The sequence below is a fragment of the Amblyraja radiata genome, chromosome 7 (assembly GCF_010909765.2).
Source record: "Amblyraja radiata isolate CabotCenter1 chromosome 7, sAmbRad1.1.pri, whole genome shotgun sequence".
Lineage (NCBI taxonomy): Eukaryota > Metazoa > Chordata > Chondrichthyes > Rajiformes > Rajidae > Amblyraja > Amblyraja radiata.
In genome coordinates this window covers 42862674-42881315 of record NC_045962.1, presented here as the reverse complement: position 1 = coordinate 42881315, position 18642 = coordinate 42862674, and the positions used below count along the sequence as shown (strand labels likewise).

The following is an 18642-nucleotide window of genomic DNA, read 5'->3' as shown; positions in this document are numbered from 1 at the left end:
CACTTTCACAATTCTTGCACAAATCTAACTAGAATTCCATCTTTCCGAGGGACTGTTAACAGATTTCCACTGGTACCATTAGCTGGAAATGTTAAGGTGTAAGATGCTTTCAATGCCTGGTGTCCCAAACTTCAGCCCAGAGATGGAGTGCAAGACCCAGGTTAATACTCCAGTGCAGAATGGACGATGTGTTGAGGAGTAAGTTGCTAAACAAGTCCCTGTTTACCTGTGGTTTTGATGTTAAAGATTTAACTAAGCAAATCTGGACCTGCAAAGGTTTAAAAAGATTCTGGGAATTACTTGGAGACAAGAGATTGCAGACGTTGAAATCTGATAACGATCTGCTGAGGAAACTCAGCAGGTCAAGCAATATCTTCGGGGGGGGGAGGGGGGTGGGAATGGGCAATGTTTCAGGTCAAAACCTTATTGACCCTGTCAACAATTCATCCCACGCCCAGCAGCAAGAGGAGTTGTTTGACCCAACGAGTTCCTCAAGCAGATTGTTGTTAGAAATATTTGTCTGGAGAAGCAAGATATGGTTGGGAACGTAAGGCTTTCGCAAATGTACAACATAACCAAGAAACTGCAGGGCTCTTGTGACCTCCTGATCAAAGTTGTTTGTAATTTAAGAGAACTTTCACTCCTTATGTGTTTTCACAACCTTGGGATACCCAAATAGGTTTACAGCTGCCGATTTGTAATCTAGAAACACAGCAATTTTATTCAAATGCTGGTGACTCCTTTGGGTGCAGATCTCTAATTTATACAGGTATTTTTGCTACATCAAATTGTGCACAGTCTACATACAAGGATGCAATAAATACCCATAAAATGTTTGATTTATAGAATTTCACCCGGAATGTATCCCAAGGGCACATTTCCTCATTAAATCCAGAAATTCTCTGTATATGGTTTTTGCTTTTTGCAGGATTGTGCTCCTCTGTTTCTTAAATCGGAAAGACAGCTGCATTTCCCAAAATAAGACACCAGGTGTAAACCATTCTGGATTTCCCCTAGATGGTGATGGGTGCTATAGGAATGCAGGTTCTATTTTTATGAACTTGGGAGAAGCAGCTGGCACTCCCATCCCCACCAATCTGGCACTGCACGGAGTAGTGCACGGACACGACACAGACTAGTCATAGAAACATAGAAAATATGTGCAGGAGCCGGCCATTCAGCCCTTCGAGTCAGCACCGTCATTCAATATGATCATGGCTTATCGTCCAAAATCAGCACTCCATTCCTGCTTTCGCCCCATATCCCTTGATTCTGTTAACCCAAGAGATATATCTAACTCAGTCTAGACTGTATCTAGTCTTGATAATGACGGGTACTGAGGAGGCGAAAAATTATTGCAAATGCACGCTCCACAAACATTAAAATATATCACTTTCGGATAATCATATCCATATCAAATTGAGCTCTGAATCTGTACATCTCTCAATGTTGGCAACATTAACAGATTAGACTTTTAGACTTTAGAGATACAGGGTGGAAACAGGTATTTCAGCGCATCATGTCCATGCCGACCAGCGATCACCCCATATGCTACCATTATCCTACACACCAGGGATAATTCTTTTTTTTTAATCAAAGCCAATTAACCTGCAATTCTATACCTCTTTGGAGTGTGGCAAGGAAACCGGAGCACCGGCAGAAAACCCACGTGGTCACAGGGAGAACGTACAAACTCCGTACAGACAACACCCAGTCAATATTGAACCAGGGTCTCTGGTGCTGCAAGGCAGCAACGCTACCACTGCGCCACTGTGCTGCCGATTGGAAGGTGAAAAATTACAAGGAGGTTCGGCCGTCATCCCAACGTCGCAGAGGGGTGCATTAAGGGGATGGAATTAGAGAACAATGGAATGGCTACAGCTTTTAGCATTCTAAAAGCAAATTGAGATGATCTAATTCCTTGAAGAATCGGTCAATACTGTTCACCTTCCCTTAGTATCTGCTGACTTTCCCTCCACAAAGGAGGAGCGGCGTGCTGTAGTTGGCCACTATTTACATACCTTCAGTACGCAAGCAAGGAATTTCACTGTGCCTGATCACGTGACAAAAAGTATTTCATATTCCATTCCACACTTTAAAGTCATTATGCCAAAATTTCCATTGGTCAGCGTTCACAGCACCAGATGTCAAATTTGATTTGAAAAGGGATGTTCAATAATGTTTGAAGCCACAGGCCTCTATTGCCTCTCATGCACATGTTTCTTTAATTCCAGGGCTGGCATTGCAACAACTGCCGAAGGCCTGGATATTCCCCAGTAGATACGGAAGAGTCTGATTTTGTGACCAATCCAAGGGTGAGTACGAGCCCGGAGGGGGCAAGGGTTCTTTTAAATACATGATGGTACCAGCATCACAAACAGCAGCTTTATAGAGGTGATCACGTTGCAGGGTGGGCTGACCACCAGGACAGGAAAGTGCAAGATTCCCCCATGGTCATTAACCCCAGTAACAAGCATATTGTTTTGAGTACAGATGGTGGGGGATGATGACTTTTCAGAAGAGAGCAGCAGCAACAGCCCCTGGCATCCCAGCTAGCTTGGCCACAGAGCAGGGGAATTTTAGTCTGTAGTTTTAGGAAACACATTAGTTAGGGGGATAGTGCCAGCGAATGAGATTCCAAGGTGGTGCATTTCCTCAATGGCAACCCGGGTCATAGATGTCTCCAAGGAGGACTCCTCTTAAGGGGAAGGGCAAACAGCCAGAGGTTGATGCACATATTGGGACCAATGACATAACGAATAAGGGTTATATACTGGTTTACTCCTGACAATAAGGAAAATGAATATGTGACAGAGCTGGGACAGGCAGAAGGGATTCATTTTGCACCATTGGGACCCCTTCTTGGGACGAGGTAACTCCCATAAGTGAGACTGATCACATCTGAACTGAAGCGTGTGAGTCAACATCTCTGGAGAACATGGATAGGCGATGTTTGTTTCAGGGTCTGTATTCAGCCGATATCCTGGTAGAGATTTGCTAAGCTGGCAGGTGAGTGGGACCACAGTAGTTGTGTGGCAGATGACAAAGATGAAGCAGTATCAAGCTTAAGAAAGTAATTTCAATGGGTAGGCAGGCGGGAAATGTGGAAGGCCTGATAGGCTAAATTTGCATTTAGTTTATGCAGGAAGCCAAACAGGTAAGGCAGATAATCTGAACACGATTGGCACATGCGACTGATATAGTTGCCATAGCAGATTTGAGAGATGGGCAGTACTGGGAGCTCGATGTTCCTGGGTACAGAGGTGGAGGTAAGAGAAGGGGGAATTGGACTGTTCATTAGGAACACCACATGAGTATTTTGGAGAGGTTATCCAGGGAGATCATCAGCGAGGCCATTTGTGCAGAACGTAGAAATATGCAGACGATCACTTTAATGTGATTATACTACAGGCTGCCCAGTTGTCAGCAGGACCAAACTAAAGAAATCAGATGTACAGGGATAATAAGACTACAATCTCAAGCGATTTTAACTTCCTACTGACTGGGAAGGCGTTGTTAGTACTAATGGATTAGATTTCCTGTGTCCAGGTAGTGGAGGTGCATACATTTACATAATTTAAAACACATTTGAACAAGGTTTGAAGGTTGGATCCCATGGGCTTCAAGAGATAGCTAAAATGATAGAAAATTGGCTTCACGGAAGAAAGCAGAAGGTGATGGTGGAAGGTTGCTTTTCGGACTGGCGATCTGTGACAAGTGGTGTGCCTCAGAGTTCTATGCTAGTCCCATTGCTGTATAGCATCTATATCAATGATTTGCATGAAAACGTACATGGCATGATTAGTAAATCTCCTTTAGTAGATTTCTGTATTGGTTTTTCCTTCCTTGAATGCACAAAGGCATTATTTATTTATTTTTAAAACATTACTCAGAAATATAATAAATTTTACAATAAACCCGGCAAGTTTAAGAGGAGCAGGAAATATATAATCACTCCAAACCCTCACTCCTGCTGCAAATCTGCCTCCATTTCCAGCAGCTGCTGTTCCAGACCCCAACCTTGGCTCTGAACACAACTGAGACTCTGGCTCACATTCCAGGCAAATAACCTGACCAACTGAGTTTTACTATAGTTAACTGTACTGATAATAGCTTGTTTGATGTCAGCTTGTTTCTAACCATGTGTATTGCTCCCCAGTATGTGCACTGTCCGTTGGAATGCGGTGGCCCGAGGGACGTACTGGCAGTGTCCTCCTTGGAGTAAGATGGCAGCCAACAAGATCAAAGTAGCAAGCAATGGACACTTCCCAAAATCACAGGAGCTGCTGGCTGCCTGGGTCTAACCTTCCAACACTCTCCTGGCTTCGATTCGCAAACTCTCCACTTCCTCCATCCTACCCTATCACCCGCTTCATCTACAATCGCCTGCCAACAAGAGCCAGCGGCAACTCAAGTCGTCTTAATGGAAATTGTAATGGGCTGGTTTTAAATCCACAACTGCAATGGGGGGGGGGGGGGAAACGCCTCACAGCTTCTGAAGAATTGCAACCCTCTCTCCCTACTACATATAAGCTATACATGGGTTAAATGAGCGCACTGCTAATTAATAAAATGCACACCCTTCTCTTCAAATGCCCCTACCCCACTATCAAATGATCAAAGTTGTAATTGTGTAACTGAATCAGCTGTTATTTATCAGTACTTTCTTCCTTCTTTTCCCCAATATAATGTTGTTATTCTCTAATTCTTATACTGTTGAATAAACATGGATGCTACTGGTGCTGGAAGATGTTAATCCTTTGCTGGTATATTTTGTGTGAACAGTGATTGTTTACAGATAAACAGCAATTGCCTTACCGGCAATGGAGAGATGAACCTCGTTTCAATAAAACGTTTAAACACGACAGAGAGCTATGTGGTCTTCCCCTCGCGTACACACCGCGTGAAGCAGCAAATTTCAGTAAGCGAAAGGAAATTCTGCAGCATATAAATCTCTACGCGTATCAGCCAGAACAAATCGCTGTGAGCCCGCTTCAAGGATTTTCTGGCACACTGGCCTTAGAGTAGACACAAAATGCTGGAGTAGCTCAGCGGGACAGGCAGACAGGATTAGTTAAAACAAATGTAGGTCCCTTGCAGTCAAAAACAGGTGAATTGATCATGGGGAACAAGGACATGGCAGACCAATTGAATAACTACTTTGGTTCTGTCTTCACTAAGGAAGACATAATTAATCTGCCAGAAATAGCAGGGGACCGGGGGTCAAATGAGATGAAGGAACTAAGTGAAATCCAGGTTAAGCGGTGTTAGGTAACTTGAATGGATTAACGGTCAATAAATCCCCAGGGCCAGATAGGCTGCATCCCAGAGTACTTAAGGAAGTAGCCCCAGAAATAGTGGATGCATTAGTGATAAATTTTTCAAAACTCTTAAGTTCTGGAGTAGTTCCTGAGGATTGGAGGGTAGCTAATGTAACCCCATAGCAGAGTTGAGCGATGGGCAGCACTGGGAGCTCGATGTTCCTGGGTACAGAGGTGGAGGTAAGAGAAGGGGGAATTGGACTGTTCATTAGGAACACCACATGAGTATTTTGGAGAGGTTATCCAGGGAGATCATCAGCGAGGCCATTTGTGCAGAACGTAAAAATATGCGGACGATCACTTTAATGTGATTATACTACAGGCTGCCCAGTTGTCAGCAGGACCAAACTAAAGAAATCAGATGTACAGGAATAATAAGACTACAATCTCAAGCGATTTTAACTTCCTACTGACTGGGAAGGCGTTGTTAGTACTAATGGATTAGATTTCCTGTGTCCAGGTAGTGGAGGTGGATATATTTACATAATTTAAAACACATTTGAACAGGGTTTGAAGGTTGGATCCCATGGGATTCAAGAGATAGCTAAAATGATAGAAAATTGGCTTCACGGAAGAAAGCAGAAGGTGGAAGGTTGCTTTTCGGACTGGCGATCTGTGACAAGTGGTGTGCCTCAGAGTTCTATGCTAGTCCCATTGTTGTATAGCATCTATATCAATGATTTGCATGAAAACGTACATGGCATGATTAGTAAATCTCTAGTAGACCCAGATTTCTGTATTGGTTTTTCCTTCCTTGAATGCACAAATGTATTATTTATTTATTTTAAAAACATTACTCGGAAATATAATAGATTTTACAGTAAACCCGGCAAGTTTAAAAGGAGCAGGAAATATATTATCACTCCAAACCCTCACTCCTGCAAATCTACCTCCATTTCCAGCAGCTGCTGTTCCAGACTCCAACCTTGGCTCTGATCACAATTGAGACTGGCTCACATTCCAGGCAAATAACCTGACCAACTGAGTTTTACTATAGTTAACTGTACTGATAACAGCTTTTTTGATGTCCTCATTTCACTTTTTAAAAAGGGAGGGAGAGAGAAAACGGGGAATTACAGACCAGTTAGTCTAACATCGGTCGTGGGGAAACTGCTAGAGTCATTTATTAAAGATGGGATAGCAGCACATTTGGAAAGTGGTGAAATCATTGGACAAAGTCAGCATGGATTTATGAAAGGTAAATCATGTCTGACGAATCTTATAAAAATTTTCGAGGAGGTAATTAGTAGAGTGGATAAGGGAGAACCAGTGGATGTGTTATATCTGGACTTTCAGAAGGCTTTCGACAAGGTCCCACATAAGAGATTAGTATACAAACTTAAAGCACACGGTATTGGGGGTTCAGTATTGATGTGGATAGAGAACTGGCTGGCAGACAGGAAGCAAAGAGTAGGAGTTAACGGGTCCTTTTCAGAATGGCAGGCAGTGACTAGTGGGGTACCGCAAGGCTCAGTGCTGGGACCCCAGCTATTTACAATATATATTAATGATTTGGACAAGGGAATTGAATGCAACATCTCCAAGTTTGTGGATGACACGAAGCTGGGGGTCAGTGTTAGCTGTGCAGAGGATGCTAGGAGGCTGCAAGATGACTTGGATAGGCTGGGTGAGTGGGCAAATGCATGGCAGATGCAGTATAATGTGGATAAATGTGAGGTCATCCACTTTGGTTGCAAAAACAGGAAAGTAGACTATTACCTGAATGGTGGCCGATTAGGAAAAGGGGAGATGCAACGAGACCTGGGTGTCATGGTACACCAGTCATTGAAAGTAGGCATGCGGGTGCAGCAGGTTTGCTATGTTAGCATTCATAGCAAAAGGATTTGAGTATAGGAGCAGGGAGGTTCTACTGCAGTTGTACAGGGTCTTGGTGAGACCACACCTGGAGTATTGCGTACAGTTTTGGTCTCCTAATCTGAGGAAGAACATTCTTGCCTTAGAGGGAGTACAGAGAAGGTCCACCAGACTGATTTCTGGGATGTCAGGACTCTCATATGAAGAAAGACTGGATAGACTCGGCTTGTACTCGCTAGAATTTAGAAGATTGAGGGGGGATCTTATAGAAACTTACAAAATTCTTAAGGGGTTGGACAGGCTAGATGCAAGAAGATTGTTCCCGATGTTGGGGAAGTCCAGAACAAGGGGTCACAGTTTAAGGATAAAGGGGAAATCTTTTAGGACTGAGATGAGAAAAACATTTTTCACACAAAATGGTGAATCTGGAATTCTCTGCCACAGAATGTAGTTGAGGCCAGTTCATTGGCTATATTTAAGAGGGAGTTAGATGTGGCCCATGTGGCTAAAGGGATCAGGGGGTATGGAGAGAAAACAGGTACAGGATACTGAGTTGGATGGTCAGCCATGATCATATTGAATGGCGGTGCAGGCTCGAACAGCCGAATGGCCTACTCCTGCACCTATTTTCTATGTTTCTATCTCTGGAGAGAAGAAATGGGTGATGTTTTCAGACTGGCCTTAGTTGGCTAAGGGTGAGGAACAGGACAGTGAGATTTAAGGATACCTTCACTCCGGGTGGGGTGAAGTCTAGTACGTCGGTACAAACAAGGCATCAACTTTTCTAACGTATTGCCACGTGGCTCCCATTTTCAATGTAATCCAAGACACATGTTTGTTCATTTGACTGGTTTATTTATTTATTTATTTATCTATAACAATTGCCTCCAGAGAACAATTTCCAACATCAATAACAGCAGTGGACACATTTAAAAAACCCCACAAATCATCAATGTGGCCCAATGAATGAGCTGATAATAGAGTGAGATTCTAGTGGTGGAAAAGTCTCAGGTTGGTGTGGAACAGAGTTATACCCAGCTGCTCACATGCATCGGCCACTACTCGGTCAGCGGCTGACCCTGATGGGGCAGCGATGAAATTTACTCCACTCTGCAGAAAGGAAAGAAAAAAGGTGAATTTAATGTGATTACAGTATATATATGAAAGATTTTAAAAGGCAGAAGTGTCTAAAACTAGAGGGTATAAGTTCATAACAGATCAGAGAAAGATTTCCCCCCCCCCCCCCCCCCCCCCCCCCCCCCCCACCGATAGAGTGGTTGGAATCTGGAGCACAGTTCCTGAGAGGGTGGTGGAGGCAGTACTCGGTCTCATAAGATTTAAAAAGCACCTGAATCACCTAGGCATAGAAGTCTACCGAACAAGTGGAAAATCAGATTAGTACAAATGATTGGTCTGCCACAGGAAAGAAGTTCCTGTTTCTATGCTCTATGATCAGAGCCATTGAAAGTAATTAGAGAGCGTATATGAGGATTTGCAATAAGGATTCACAGCACTCGGACATCAGGAGTTTGAATGCACGATTAAAGGAATAAACGGATACATTTAAGGTTGGCAGACTGATGTGTAGGAGGGTAAAGTATCCCAATTTGCTGATGTTACTTGGGAAAGCAAGCTATAAGTGAGGTGCAAATCTCAAAAAGGAATTCATACCAGTTAAAATAAGTGGTGGGTGAGTAGAAAGTGGGGAATTTAAATGTAATCATTCCCTTAGGTGAAGACCTTTCAAAAGGAGAGTAATTATGCTGACTAGCGAGACCTGAGTGAAAGGTGGAGGGCACTTTGCAGATAAAACAATTTTGAAGAATGAAGATGGCACGACCAACCTCACTGAAGTCTACAATACTTATAACTCTGAAAAAATAGTCTTTGATGGACTCCTGCATAAACTCAGAACATAAATAGCAGCTACAGGTCATTCAGCCCCTGATCCCCGATTCCCCATTCAATTAGATCATTGCCTTGGGAGCCAAAGTGTAAAGCACAGAAACGGGCCCTTTAGCACAAATCAATGCCAATCATTTACATTAATCCCATTTTATTCTTCCCACATTTCGACCAACTCGCCTACACAATAGAAGCAATTTGCAGCAGCCATTTAATTTATCAATCCCCAAGTCTTCCAGATGTGGGAGCAAACCAGAGTATCTGGAGAAAAGTTGCAGTCACAAGGAGAATGTGCAAATTCCACACAATAGCAGAGCAGAGGTCAGGATTAAACCTGGTACGTGGTTCTGCAAGGTAACACTACCAGTTCTGCTCCTGGGCCACTCTGTGATCGCTTACCTTGTGGCACCTTCCTGCACTTGTTCCATAACCAGTTACACTGGTTCCAGACATTCAACTTGTGAAACCTTCCATACATCTCTCATGCAAGTACCTTTATATGTTTCATTGAAACATCCTCTTCTACTTCTCTTTAGGAAGCACAGGCCTGATCTACTTAATAACTTCTTACATAAATCCTGGAAACCTAACCAGTGGATCCTCTTTATCTTTCTCTCGTGCAAGAGGCACCAGGACTGTACACAGTATTCCAGATAGTCTCACCAGGGTCCCATATTCTAATTGAAGCAAGATATCTATTATTGTACTCAAATCTCTTTGCAATAAAGGCCAGCAAACCATCCAAACTTGCCTTGTAAATTGCTTGCATGTTAATTTTCCATAATTGCTGCATTCCCAAATACCAATATCTTTCAATCTAATTGATAATAATTTAATAACTATTCTGGATTTTATATTTTTAGATAAATACTAGGATATCAAGAGTTCCATCAAGAACTTTACTTGTTTCGCTTCTCCCACCCCAAGGACCATCATATGGTCAACAGTGTTAAGTCCAAAGTGCACTCTTGACTTCTCAGCTGCCAGCAAGGCTGGCCAAGACAGGTGGTTACCAGGGGTGCTGAGCCCACAATCGCAATGTGCCACAGGATGCTGGTGAAGACCGGTCCCTCAAGTCCCACCAGAAAATCACCATAACCATCATCCCATTAACACTCCATTCACCACGGTGTTAATGGGATGATGGTTATGGTGATTTTCTGGTGGGACTTGAGGGACCGGTCTTCACCAGCATCCTGTGGCACATTGCGATTGTGGGTTCAGCACCCCTGGTAAGCACCTGTCTTGGGCAGCCTTGCTGGCAGCTGGGAAGTCAAGAATGCACTTTGGACTTAACACTGTTGACCATATGATGGACCTTGGGGTGGGAGAAGCGAAACAAGTAAAGTTCTTGATGGAACTCTTGATATCCTAGTATTTATCTAAAAATATAAAATCCAGAATAGCAGTGGCCGATCATTACAAAACTGACCTTCTTGGCTCGTTCAACGTTGTCCCGGAAAGGAAAGAATGCATCGGAGCTGAGAGCAACGCCGCTCAGCCTGGAGATCCAGTTCCTGCGCTCCATCTCCGACAGCTGCTCTGGAGCCTCCTCAAACATTCCCTGCCACTTGGGCAGCTCTGTGACCTGAGGAGACAATAAGAGGACATCCAATCATCTCTGGAAACACCTCACAAGTGTGGGCAAAATAAGCAGCTCCTGACTGGCCAACTGGACCAGAGTGGAGACTGTCTCCACAGAGACTGCAACCATGTTATAGGAAAGCAACCATGTTATAGATGGCGCCATGTTATAGGAAAGATATTGTCAAGCTTGAAAGGGTTCAGAAAAGATTTACAAGTATGTTGCCAGGACTAGAGGGTGTGAACTATAGGGTGAGGTTGAGGAGGCTGGGTCTCTTGGGAGTGCAGGATGATGAGGGGTGATCTTATAGAGGTGTACAAAATCATGAGAGGAATAGATCGGGTAAATGCACAGTCTCTTGCCCAGAGGAGGGGAATTAAGGACCAGAGGACATAGGTTCAAGGTGAAAAGATTTAAAAGGAATCAGAGGGGTAACTTCTTCACACAAAGGGTGGTGGGTGTATGGAACAAGCTGCCAGAAGAGGCAGTTGAGGCTGGGACTATCCCATCGTTTAACAGTTAGACATGTACATGGATAGGGCAAGTTTTCAAGGGATATGGACCAAGCGCAGGCAAGTGGAACTAGTGTAGCTGGGACAGTGTTGGCCAGTGTGGGCAAGTGGGCCCAAGGGCTTGATTCCACATTGTATCATTCTATGACTAACCAGGCTGGCTCTGCACTGGTCAAGCAGATGCCAAAATGCATCTCTCTGCTACCATCACTGAAACCTTCCCTGTAAATTCTGGTGACGATTTCTGAGAGAGCTTGGTCCACATAAATTGGGTTCTGCATTGTTAGAAATACTATGGTAGTAACGTGCTTTGAGGCCCTCAGATCACAGGAGGAGCAACACAGATACTAACTTACAGAGAAGTGCCCAATTCGCGTTATTTTCTGTGCATGTACATAAAGTGAGGCACAACAATTCCCATGATCACACTGAACCATCAGATCAAGGATGGAGACTAGTTTGTATAATCAGGAGAAGCAAACAGAGGCAGTCCCCCCCCCCCTCCCCCCTCCACCCCCACACAGTTTCAAGGTAATTAAACTTCCAAAGCTTCTGGAAGAGCTAGACCCCAAATAGAGCACCATGACTGTGGCATCTCACCGTCAAGTCTATACAGGTTACCTGCAGGGGTGCTGCATTGTACCTTACCTCAATCATCCCGCCTACATACTGGTCGATGGCATTGGCAATCTCAGCCCGCTTGACACCCGCTTTGAACTTCATGGCCAGCACTCTGGGGTGGTGACGGAGCCACCAGTAATCGGTCTTGTCCCCTGCCAGTCTAGTGCAGTGAATGCGGGACTGCTGACCTGCACCGATGCCCAGGACCTTGGTAAAGCATTCAAGAGATTAGTGAGGGCACAGGTACACAAACAAAAATGATACACAACATCCCCACCAATTGTTCCATCCCTTCTGTGGCAAAGGAGCAGGCTTAATATCCATGGGCAGTTTGATTCACAGCAGCATCTCATTTCTAATCCTCTACCGTCGTCTTACATCCCCTGGTTAGAGCTCACCCGACCTAGTCGCTCATAATTTTGGAATACAGTTGTGTGGTGGGTACAGGGAAGCAAGAGTAGTGGAGGTGCAGAGGAATGGAGCCTGCAATCGACTGCACAGGGAGCAGGCAGTGGGAAGGGCTCCAGTCTCAAAGGAGAAGGCAAGAGGGAAAGTTACAGAGATCAGGTAAAAGAGAGCAAATCAATATAGGTCTTGGGAAATCATAGACATGGTGGCACAGCAGTAGGGTTGCTGCCTTACAGCGCCAGAGACCCGGGTTCGATCCTGACTACGGATGCTTGTCTGTACAGTTTGTACCTTCTCCCCTTGACCTGCATAGGTTTTTCCGGGTGTTTTATGGCAGGGTATCAGCAAACAGGGGGGCGTATTAAGGCTGGGCTGGGATGAATTAGTTGCTCTCACTGACAAATACTGGGACCAAGCAATGCACTCGAGTCCTCGTTGCAAGGCTTGGGAAGGCATGCATCCTGATGACCGCCTCTGCCGCACTGCCTCAAACCCACCCGGCACCTGCTCAATGCAACACTCACCTGGCCATCCTTCGCGTAACACACCGAGTTGGACTGAGTGTACTTCACCGCAATGCTGGCCACAATCAGGTCACGGATGGCAGACTCTGGCAGCTGTAGGGAGAGAGAGGGGAGGGTCAACGCCAGTGAAGTAACCAGATGTCAGTGGCCGTCCCCACCTGTAAATCATTCTAGACCCCAGGCCAAGGAACACTGCGGCATTGGTCTGGCTGAATGAGACCAACTGACCGTTCAGGGAGGATACGGGAAAGAACAGACATCTACTGGACATAGCAGATGGAGATTGGCTTATTCTGCCAATACTGCCCTCACGAGGTTTGGGCTTCAGATGCGGAATGTCCCACCGGAATGATGCCCCATCACACCCAGGGATAGTATCCCAGATTTTTCCAAAAGAGTCTGTCACGGGAGCCACAGCAGACTGGGGATATTAGACATTTCTTGGATGAATTAGATAATATGCGAATTATCAAAGGGGAACTACTGGCAAGTTTAAAGCACATTAAGGTGGATGAATGCCCTGGGCCTAACCAAGGCTTACATTCTCAGACCTTGTGGGAAGCAAGGAAAGAAATTGGAGAAACCCTTGCAGAGATATTTGCACCATCTTCAGCACAAGTGAAGTTTCCGAAGACTGGCGGGTGGCTCATGTTGCAACATCATTTAAGATGGGCCGTCAGAGCAAGCAGTAGACAGGGCAGGTCAATGACCTTGTGTGACGTTGATTCGGATTGACAGGGTGTCAAGGTATTTCTGAAGCGGCTGAGCTATCCCACAACCCGCTGCTTGCAAAACGCACACCAATTTACCCTGTCTTGATTATTTAAATCACCATTTCAGAAACTTCCGCACAAGCATTTAGCTAGTACACCATCACATTCAGCTGTGGGAGCATCAACCTTTGGGCAAGATATCAAACCAAGATCATGTTTGCTCTCTGCACTGGGTATGCAAGGAATCCCATCAGAACGGATGCATTCCAATCACTTACATCCTTGGGTGAGGTGACCTGGTGCTTAAACAGCGAGCGATCGATGGGTACGTTGTTCCTCTTCTGGGCCAGATGCAATCCAAATATTGTCCGGGTTTCAAACTCATCTGGTTCATATTCTGGATCCATCTAAGAAAAGAGTAGACACAAAAAGCTGGAGTAACTCAGCAGAACAGGTAGCATCTCTGGAGAGAAGGAATGGGTGACGTTTCGGGTCGAGACATCTTCTTTAAAAGAGAAGTCTTTACATCTGCGCATAGTTCATTCTTACACTATCTCCTGTGCCACACCCATTAGCAATGCAACCTTAATGAAGCCATAAATGCGCTTCATAAAATATTTGGCCTGCATTCACAGACCGTACGTGACCAGATTTTTAGTCCCGAGGCCTGAATCTAAGATTAATAGGCTTGCCTGGTCCAGTCAACCCCTTGGGTAGTTCGTGTAAAGATAAAAGGACAAGCAAGATCTCCCTTCCTCCAACTCATCTTCAGCAAACTCCCAAAAGAGAAACAACCTACATCCACTATAAAGCTGCACAGCATTATGAAGGTCAAGAGGGGAAGCGGGATATCACATCAGAAGAGATGGGGCCAATTAATCCACTTACCTGCAGAACACAGTAATTCCCATTTTTCTTCTTGGATAAGATTTTCAAAGCCTCTTCCTCATAACCGGGAGCAATGATTCCATCCGACACCTGTAACATAGGTATGGGTAGATTAGTTTCAGGAGACTAGACAGGCTTTACGAAAGTACAGTTTATTTAACAAGGAAACTACAATTCCCTATCCCATCATCCGTTCCCTATGCTTTCATAGCCATTCATAAGACTTATGAACTTAGGAAGCAAAATTTGGGCATTCAGTCTATCGAGTCTGCTCCACCATTCAATCATGGCTGATCTATTTTTTCCTCTAAACCTCATCTCCATAACCTTTGACACGCTTACTAATCAAGAACCTCTCAATCCCTATTTTAAAAACACCCATTAATTGAAATGAAGTTTCACCACCCTCTGGCCAAAGAAATTCCTCCTCATCTCCAATCTAAAGCTACATTCTTTATTCTTACTCTGTGTTCTCTGGTCCTCGACCCTCCCACTACTGGAAACATCCTCTCCACATCCATTCGATCTAGGCCTTTCATTATTTGGTAGGTTTCAACGAGATTCCTCGTAATTCATCCAAAATCCAGTGAGTACAGGCCCAGAGCCATAAAATGCTCCTCAGACATTAACCCAATCATCTATGGGATCATTCATGTAAACCACCTCTGGACCCTCTCCAATGCCAGCACATCCTACCTCAGATATGGGGCCCTAAACTGCTCATAATATTCCAAACCTGACCTGACCAGCGCCTTATAAAGCCTCAGCATTAAATCCTTGCTTCTATACTCTAGTCCTCTCGAAATGAATGCTTATATTGCATTTGCCTTCTTTACTAGTGAAATTAACCTTTTAGGAATCCTACACCAGCACTCCCAAGTTCCTTTCTGCCTCTGATTTCTTAATCCTCTCTCCATTTAGAAAATATAGTCTATGCTTTTATTGTTTCTACCAAGGTGCATGACCACCCATTTAAAACCACTGTATATTTCCAAGTGCTGTGGTAAAGATTTGTAAAACTACAGATCTCTTCAGATAATTTCTAATGAACAGTGGGGGAGACCATTTTGTTTTGCCTCATACTCCCCTTCCCCCTCTCCCTTCCCCCTCTCCCTTCCCCCCCCCCCCCACCCCACCCCAACAAGGTCCACCTCAACTTTCTTAGTCTTGGTTTCACGATCCACTGAGCACCCTGCTTCTTGGACTTGCCTCTCTGGAGATTATCCGGGCTGTCTGGACATCACACACATCTGACAAGGCCACAAAGTCACCAAAGGAGGACATCCTGTCAGCACCTGCAGAGAACAAGGGTACAGTTGGGTTGGATTCCAAACCACACCTGCGGCTCTCCAGTGACAATCAAGTAACGAGACTCACCAGATCAGAGAACAGGCTGTCTTAAGATTCGTGAGGGACAGTGAGCAAAAAATAAACAAAGCACACCCGGTTGTTAAATACATTGTGCTGAAAAAAACACAGCTTTGGTCACTGACAGAATCGACAAGAGCGAGGGTGCGATGAAGGAGACGGGACAGAGGAGCAAGTGCCTGGTCAGCAAGTAGGCTGGAGTGAGGGTATGGAGGGGTTGGAGGGTTCAGCTAACAATTTGCAGAGTGAAATAGTTGATGATGTTGAGGAGAAAGTGTTTATATTTTAGCTGGTGAACTAGGACAAAGTAAAGAAGAAACAACCCAAAGCACAAAAAAGGATAGTTAAAGCTCGGGAGTGAAAGCAATGGGCTGTGGAAGCGCCGATTGTGAAGGTTAAAATGCCATGACTGGCCTTTCCCTGCTGGTTCGTATTAATGACATGGATTCAGCCACAATAAGCGAGTTCGGTATTCTGACTGCGCATGTCCAGGTCAAAGGTCACTGCATAAACATTGCTGGAAGCAGTGGAGTTGTTTACTTATAGACCTTCATTTTATCCTTTTCAGCTTTGATTCTTCTAGGTAAGAAAATACTTTCAAACTGTGGATTAGATGTATTTATTGTTCCTTTGTTAAAAGCTAAGATTATTTTGTCATTTTTATTGCTTTATGCTTTGGTGAGTGAGCGAGATCGTGCTCGTCCGTGGTCGTGGAAGGAGGCGCTAGCCTTCCTTATCCAGTGGCTGTTGGTTGGCCCCCTCGGTGCCGGCGGGGGCTGGAGTTGGCGCTTCTTCCCCGCGCTGGCTGTGGGCCTGGGGCCGCTGGTGACCCGTCATTCCGGGGCTGTCGGTTTTCTTAATTGTGAATGACCTTTGACAAATCCCACGATTCCTTGTATTTTTCGGAATACCGAACTCGCTTATTAACCTGAAATGTGGGACAACCTCAAGAAGTTGACTCGGTAGCTCTAGTTGTTATCATTCTTCCACAAACAAGCCCCATTTTTCTTTGTTCCCAGTTAATTTTGTGGCGGACTGGAGGGCGTGTACTGACCTCTGGCTCTGGCATACGCTGTGGCCAAAGGAGTGAGATCACCGTACTTGTCATGGACCATGCAGACCTTGGCTTCCTCCTCTGTAAGCGGCACCCCAACAGCTGCACCTAGTGGCAGAACAACAACAGTACAACAAAGAACACAATGTACCCCGCCACCCACTGCACCCTTCCCCACAAGGGCTTGCAATTTTACAATCAATAATAAAAATGAAAATGCACATTCACAGCTGATATACAGGCTGGCTGTGAAATGTCCAAACAAGTTAACCTGCATAATTGATTATTATAATTCCTTCTCTGTACAGTATACAACAATTATTTCAATGACACAGTTTGATGAGGAAGCAGAGCTGATGCTTTCCCTGGCTTAGGATGGTGAGAATCAGGTGGTCGTTCTTAAAGATAACTGGTAGCTCTTTATAACAACGACACGAAGAACATATCTTCACCCAGAGGGTGGTGAATTTTTGTGATTCTCTACCCAGATCCCTGCAGAACTCCACTGGTCACAGCCTCAACATTGTCCTACCACCACAACCCTGCCTTCTATCAGTAAGCCAGTTTTGAGTCCATACAATCAACTCTCTTTCACTCCCATGCATTTTAATCTTCTGGATCAGCCTACCATGGGGAACTTTACCCAGTATGCCGTACTTAAATCCACGTACACAATGTCCTACCCTACACTGCCCTACACGCATCGATCACCTTCGTCACCTCCTCACAAAACTCGATCAAGTTAGTAAAACACAACATCCTTATCCCTCCTCAACCCATCTACCCATGAAAAACTTTCAGGTCTTTGTGCTCTACAACAATCTCCAGGGCCCTACCATTTGCTTGGTTTGTTTAAACCTTATACTTTTCAGAATAAATTCCACCTGCCATTTCTTGGCCCACCTTCTCTAGTTGATTCTCACTGTCCACGATACCCCCAAATCTGGTGTCATCCGAACATTTACTAACCATGTTAACTGTTAATACAGATGACAAATAAACAGAATTGAGGAGAGATCCCTGTGACACACCACTGGTGACAGGCCTCCATTCAGAAAAAATAACCTTCCACCTTCACCCTAGGACTCATTCCAACAAGTAGATTTTGAATCCCTTTCCTATCCAGCTCACTCTGGATCCCATGTGATCTAACTTTCATGAAACAAACCTACCATGTATGACTTGTAAAAGACCTTGCTGAAGACCAAATGGCCGGTTTACTGCCCTACTCTCATCAATCCTCTTGATGACCTCTTTGAAAGTTTATCAAATTTGAGACATGATTTCCCACGCACAAGGGAATGAAGACATGGGGTTAGTCCAAGAAATTGGTGCTAAAGTACCATGACATTCAGCAAAGCAGGCAAGAGAACCCAAATAGTCTGTTTCTTATGGAAGTTGGAACATGGTGTCATAAAGCACGGAAACAGGAACTTTGACCCAACTCGTCCATGGCGATCAAGATGCCCCATCTAAGCTAATCCCATCTGCCCTCATTTGGTCCATATCCCTCTAAACCTTTCTTATCCATGTACCTGTCCAAGAGTCTTTTAAATGTTGTTATTGTACCTGCCTCAACTACTTTCTCTGGTAGCTCAATCCATACACAGACCAACCTGAGTGGAAAAGGTTGCCCCTCAGGATCCTATAACTGATCTACAAGAGGATAACAACAGATCTTTCCCCTCTTACTTTAAACCCGTCTTCTGATTCTTGATTCCCCTACCCTGGGTAAAGTGATCTGTTCATTCCCCCTATCTATTGCCCTCATTATTTTGTGCACCTCTATAAGATCACACCTTAGCCCCCTCAACTACAAGGAATAGTCCTAACTTACCCAATCTCTCCCTACATTCAGCCCAAGAGCTGCCAACATTCTCTACAGCTTAGTGACATTCTTCCTTTCACAGTGACCAAACTGAACACAA

At 44.6% G+C, this 18642-nt stretch overlaps 2 protein-coding genes across 2 annotated transcripts in view; one reads left to right on the top strand and one right to left on the bottom strand.

Annotated features, from left to right (window-relative positions):
• fn1 (fibronectin 1) overlaps positions 1 to 4865 on the top strand; it is a 94990-nt gene extending 90125 nt beyond the window's left edge. Inside the window, exons 47-48 of the mRNA XM_033023497.1 lie at positions 2235 to 2315; positions 4160 to 4865. Of these exons, the coding sequence (XP_032879388.1) occupies positions 2235 to 2315; positions 4160 to 4225 (147 nt within the window). The 3' untranslated portion in view covers positions 4226 to 4865. The remainder of the gene's footprint in view (positions 1 to 2234; positions 2316 to 4159) is intronic.
• Positions 4866 to 7981: 3116 nt separating this feature from the next.
• The window catches only part of atic (5-aminoimidazole-4-carboxamide ribonucleotide formyltransferase/IMP cyclohydrolase), a 33549-nt gene continuing 22888 nt past the window's right edge, over positions 7982 to 18642 (bottom strand). Inside the window, 8 exon segments of the mRNA XM_033024332.1 lie at positions 7982 to 8246; positions 10474 to 10629; positions 11787 to 11966; positions 12692 to 12784; positions 13683 to 13811; positions 14293 to 14382; positions 15502 to 15587; positions 16715 to 16822. Of these exon segments, the coding sequence (XP_032880223.1) occupies positions 8127 to 8246; positions 10474 to 10629; positions 11787 to 11966; positions 12692 to 12784; positions 13683 to 13811; positions 14293 to 14382; positions 15502 to 15587; positions 16715 to 16822 (962 nt within the window). The 3' untranslated portion in view covers positions 7982 to 8126.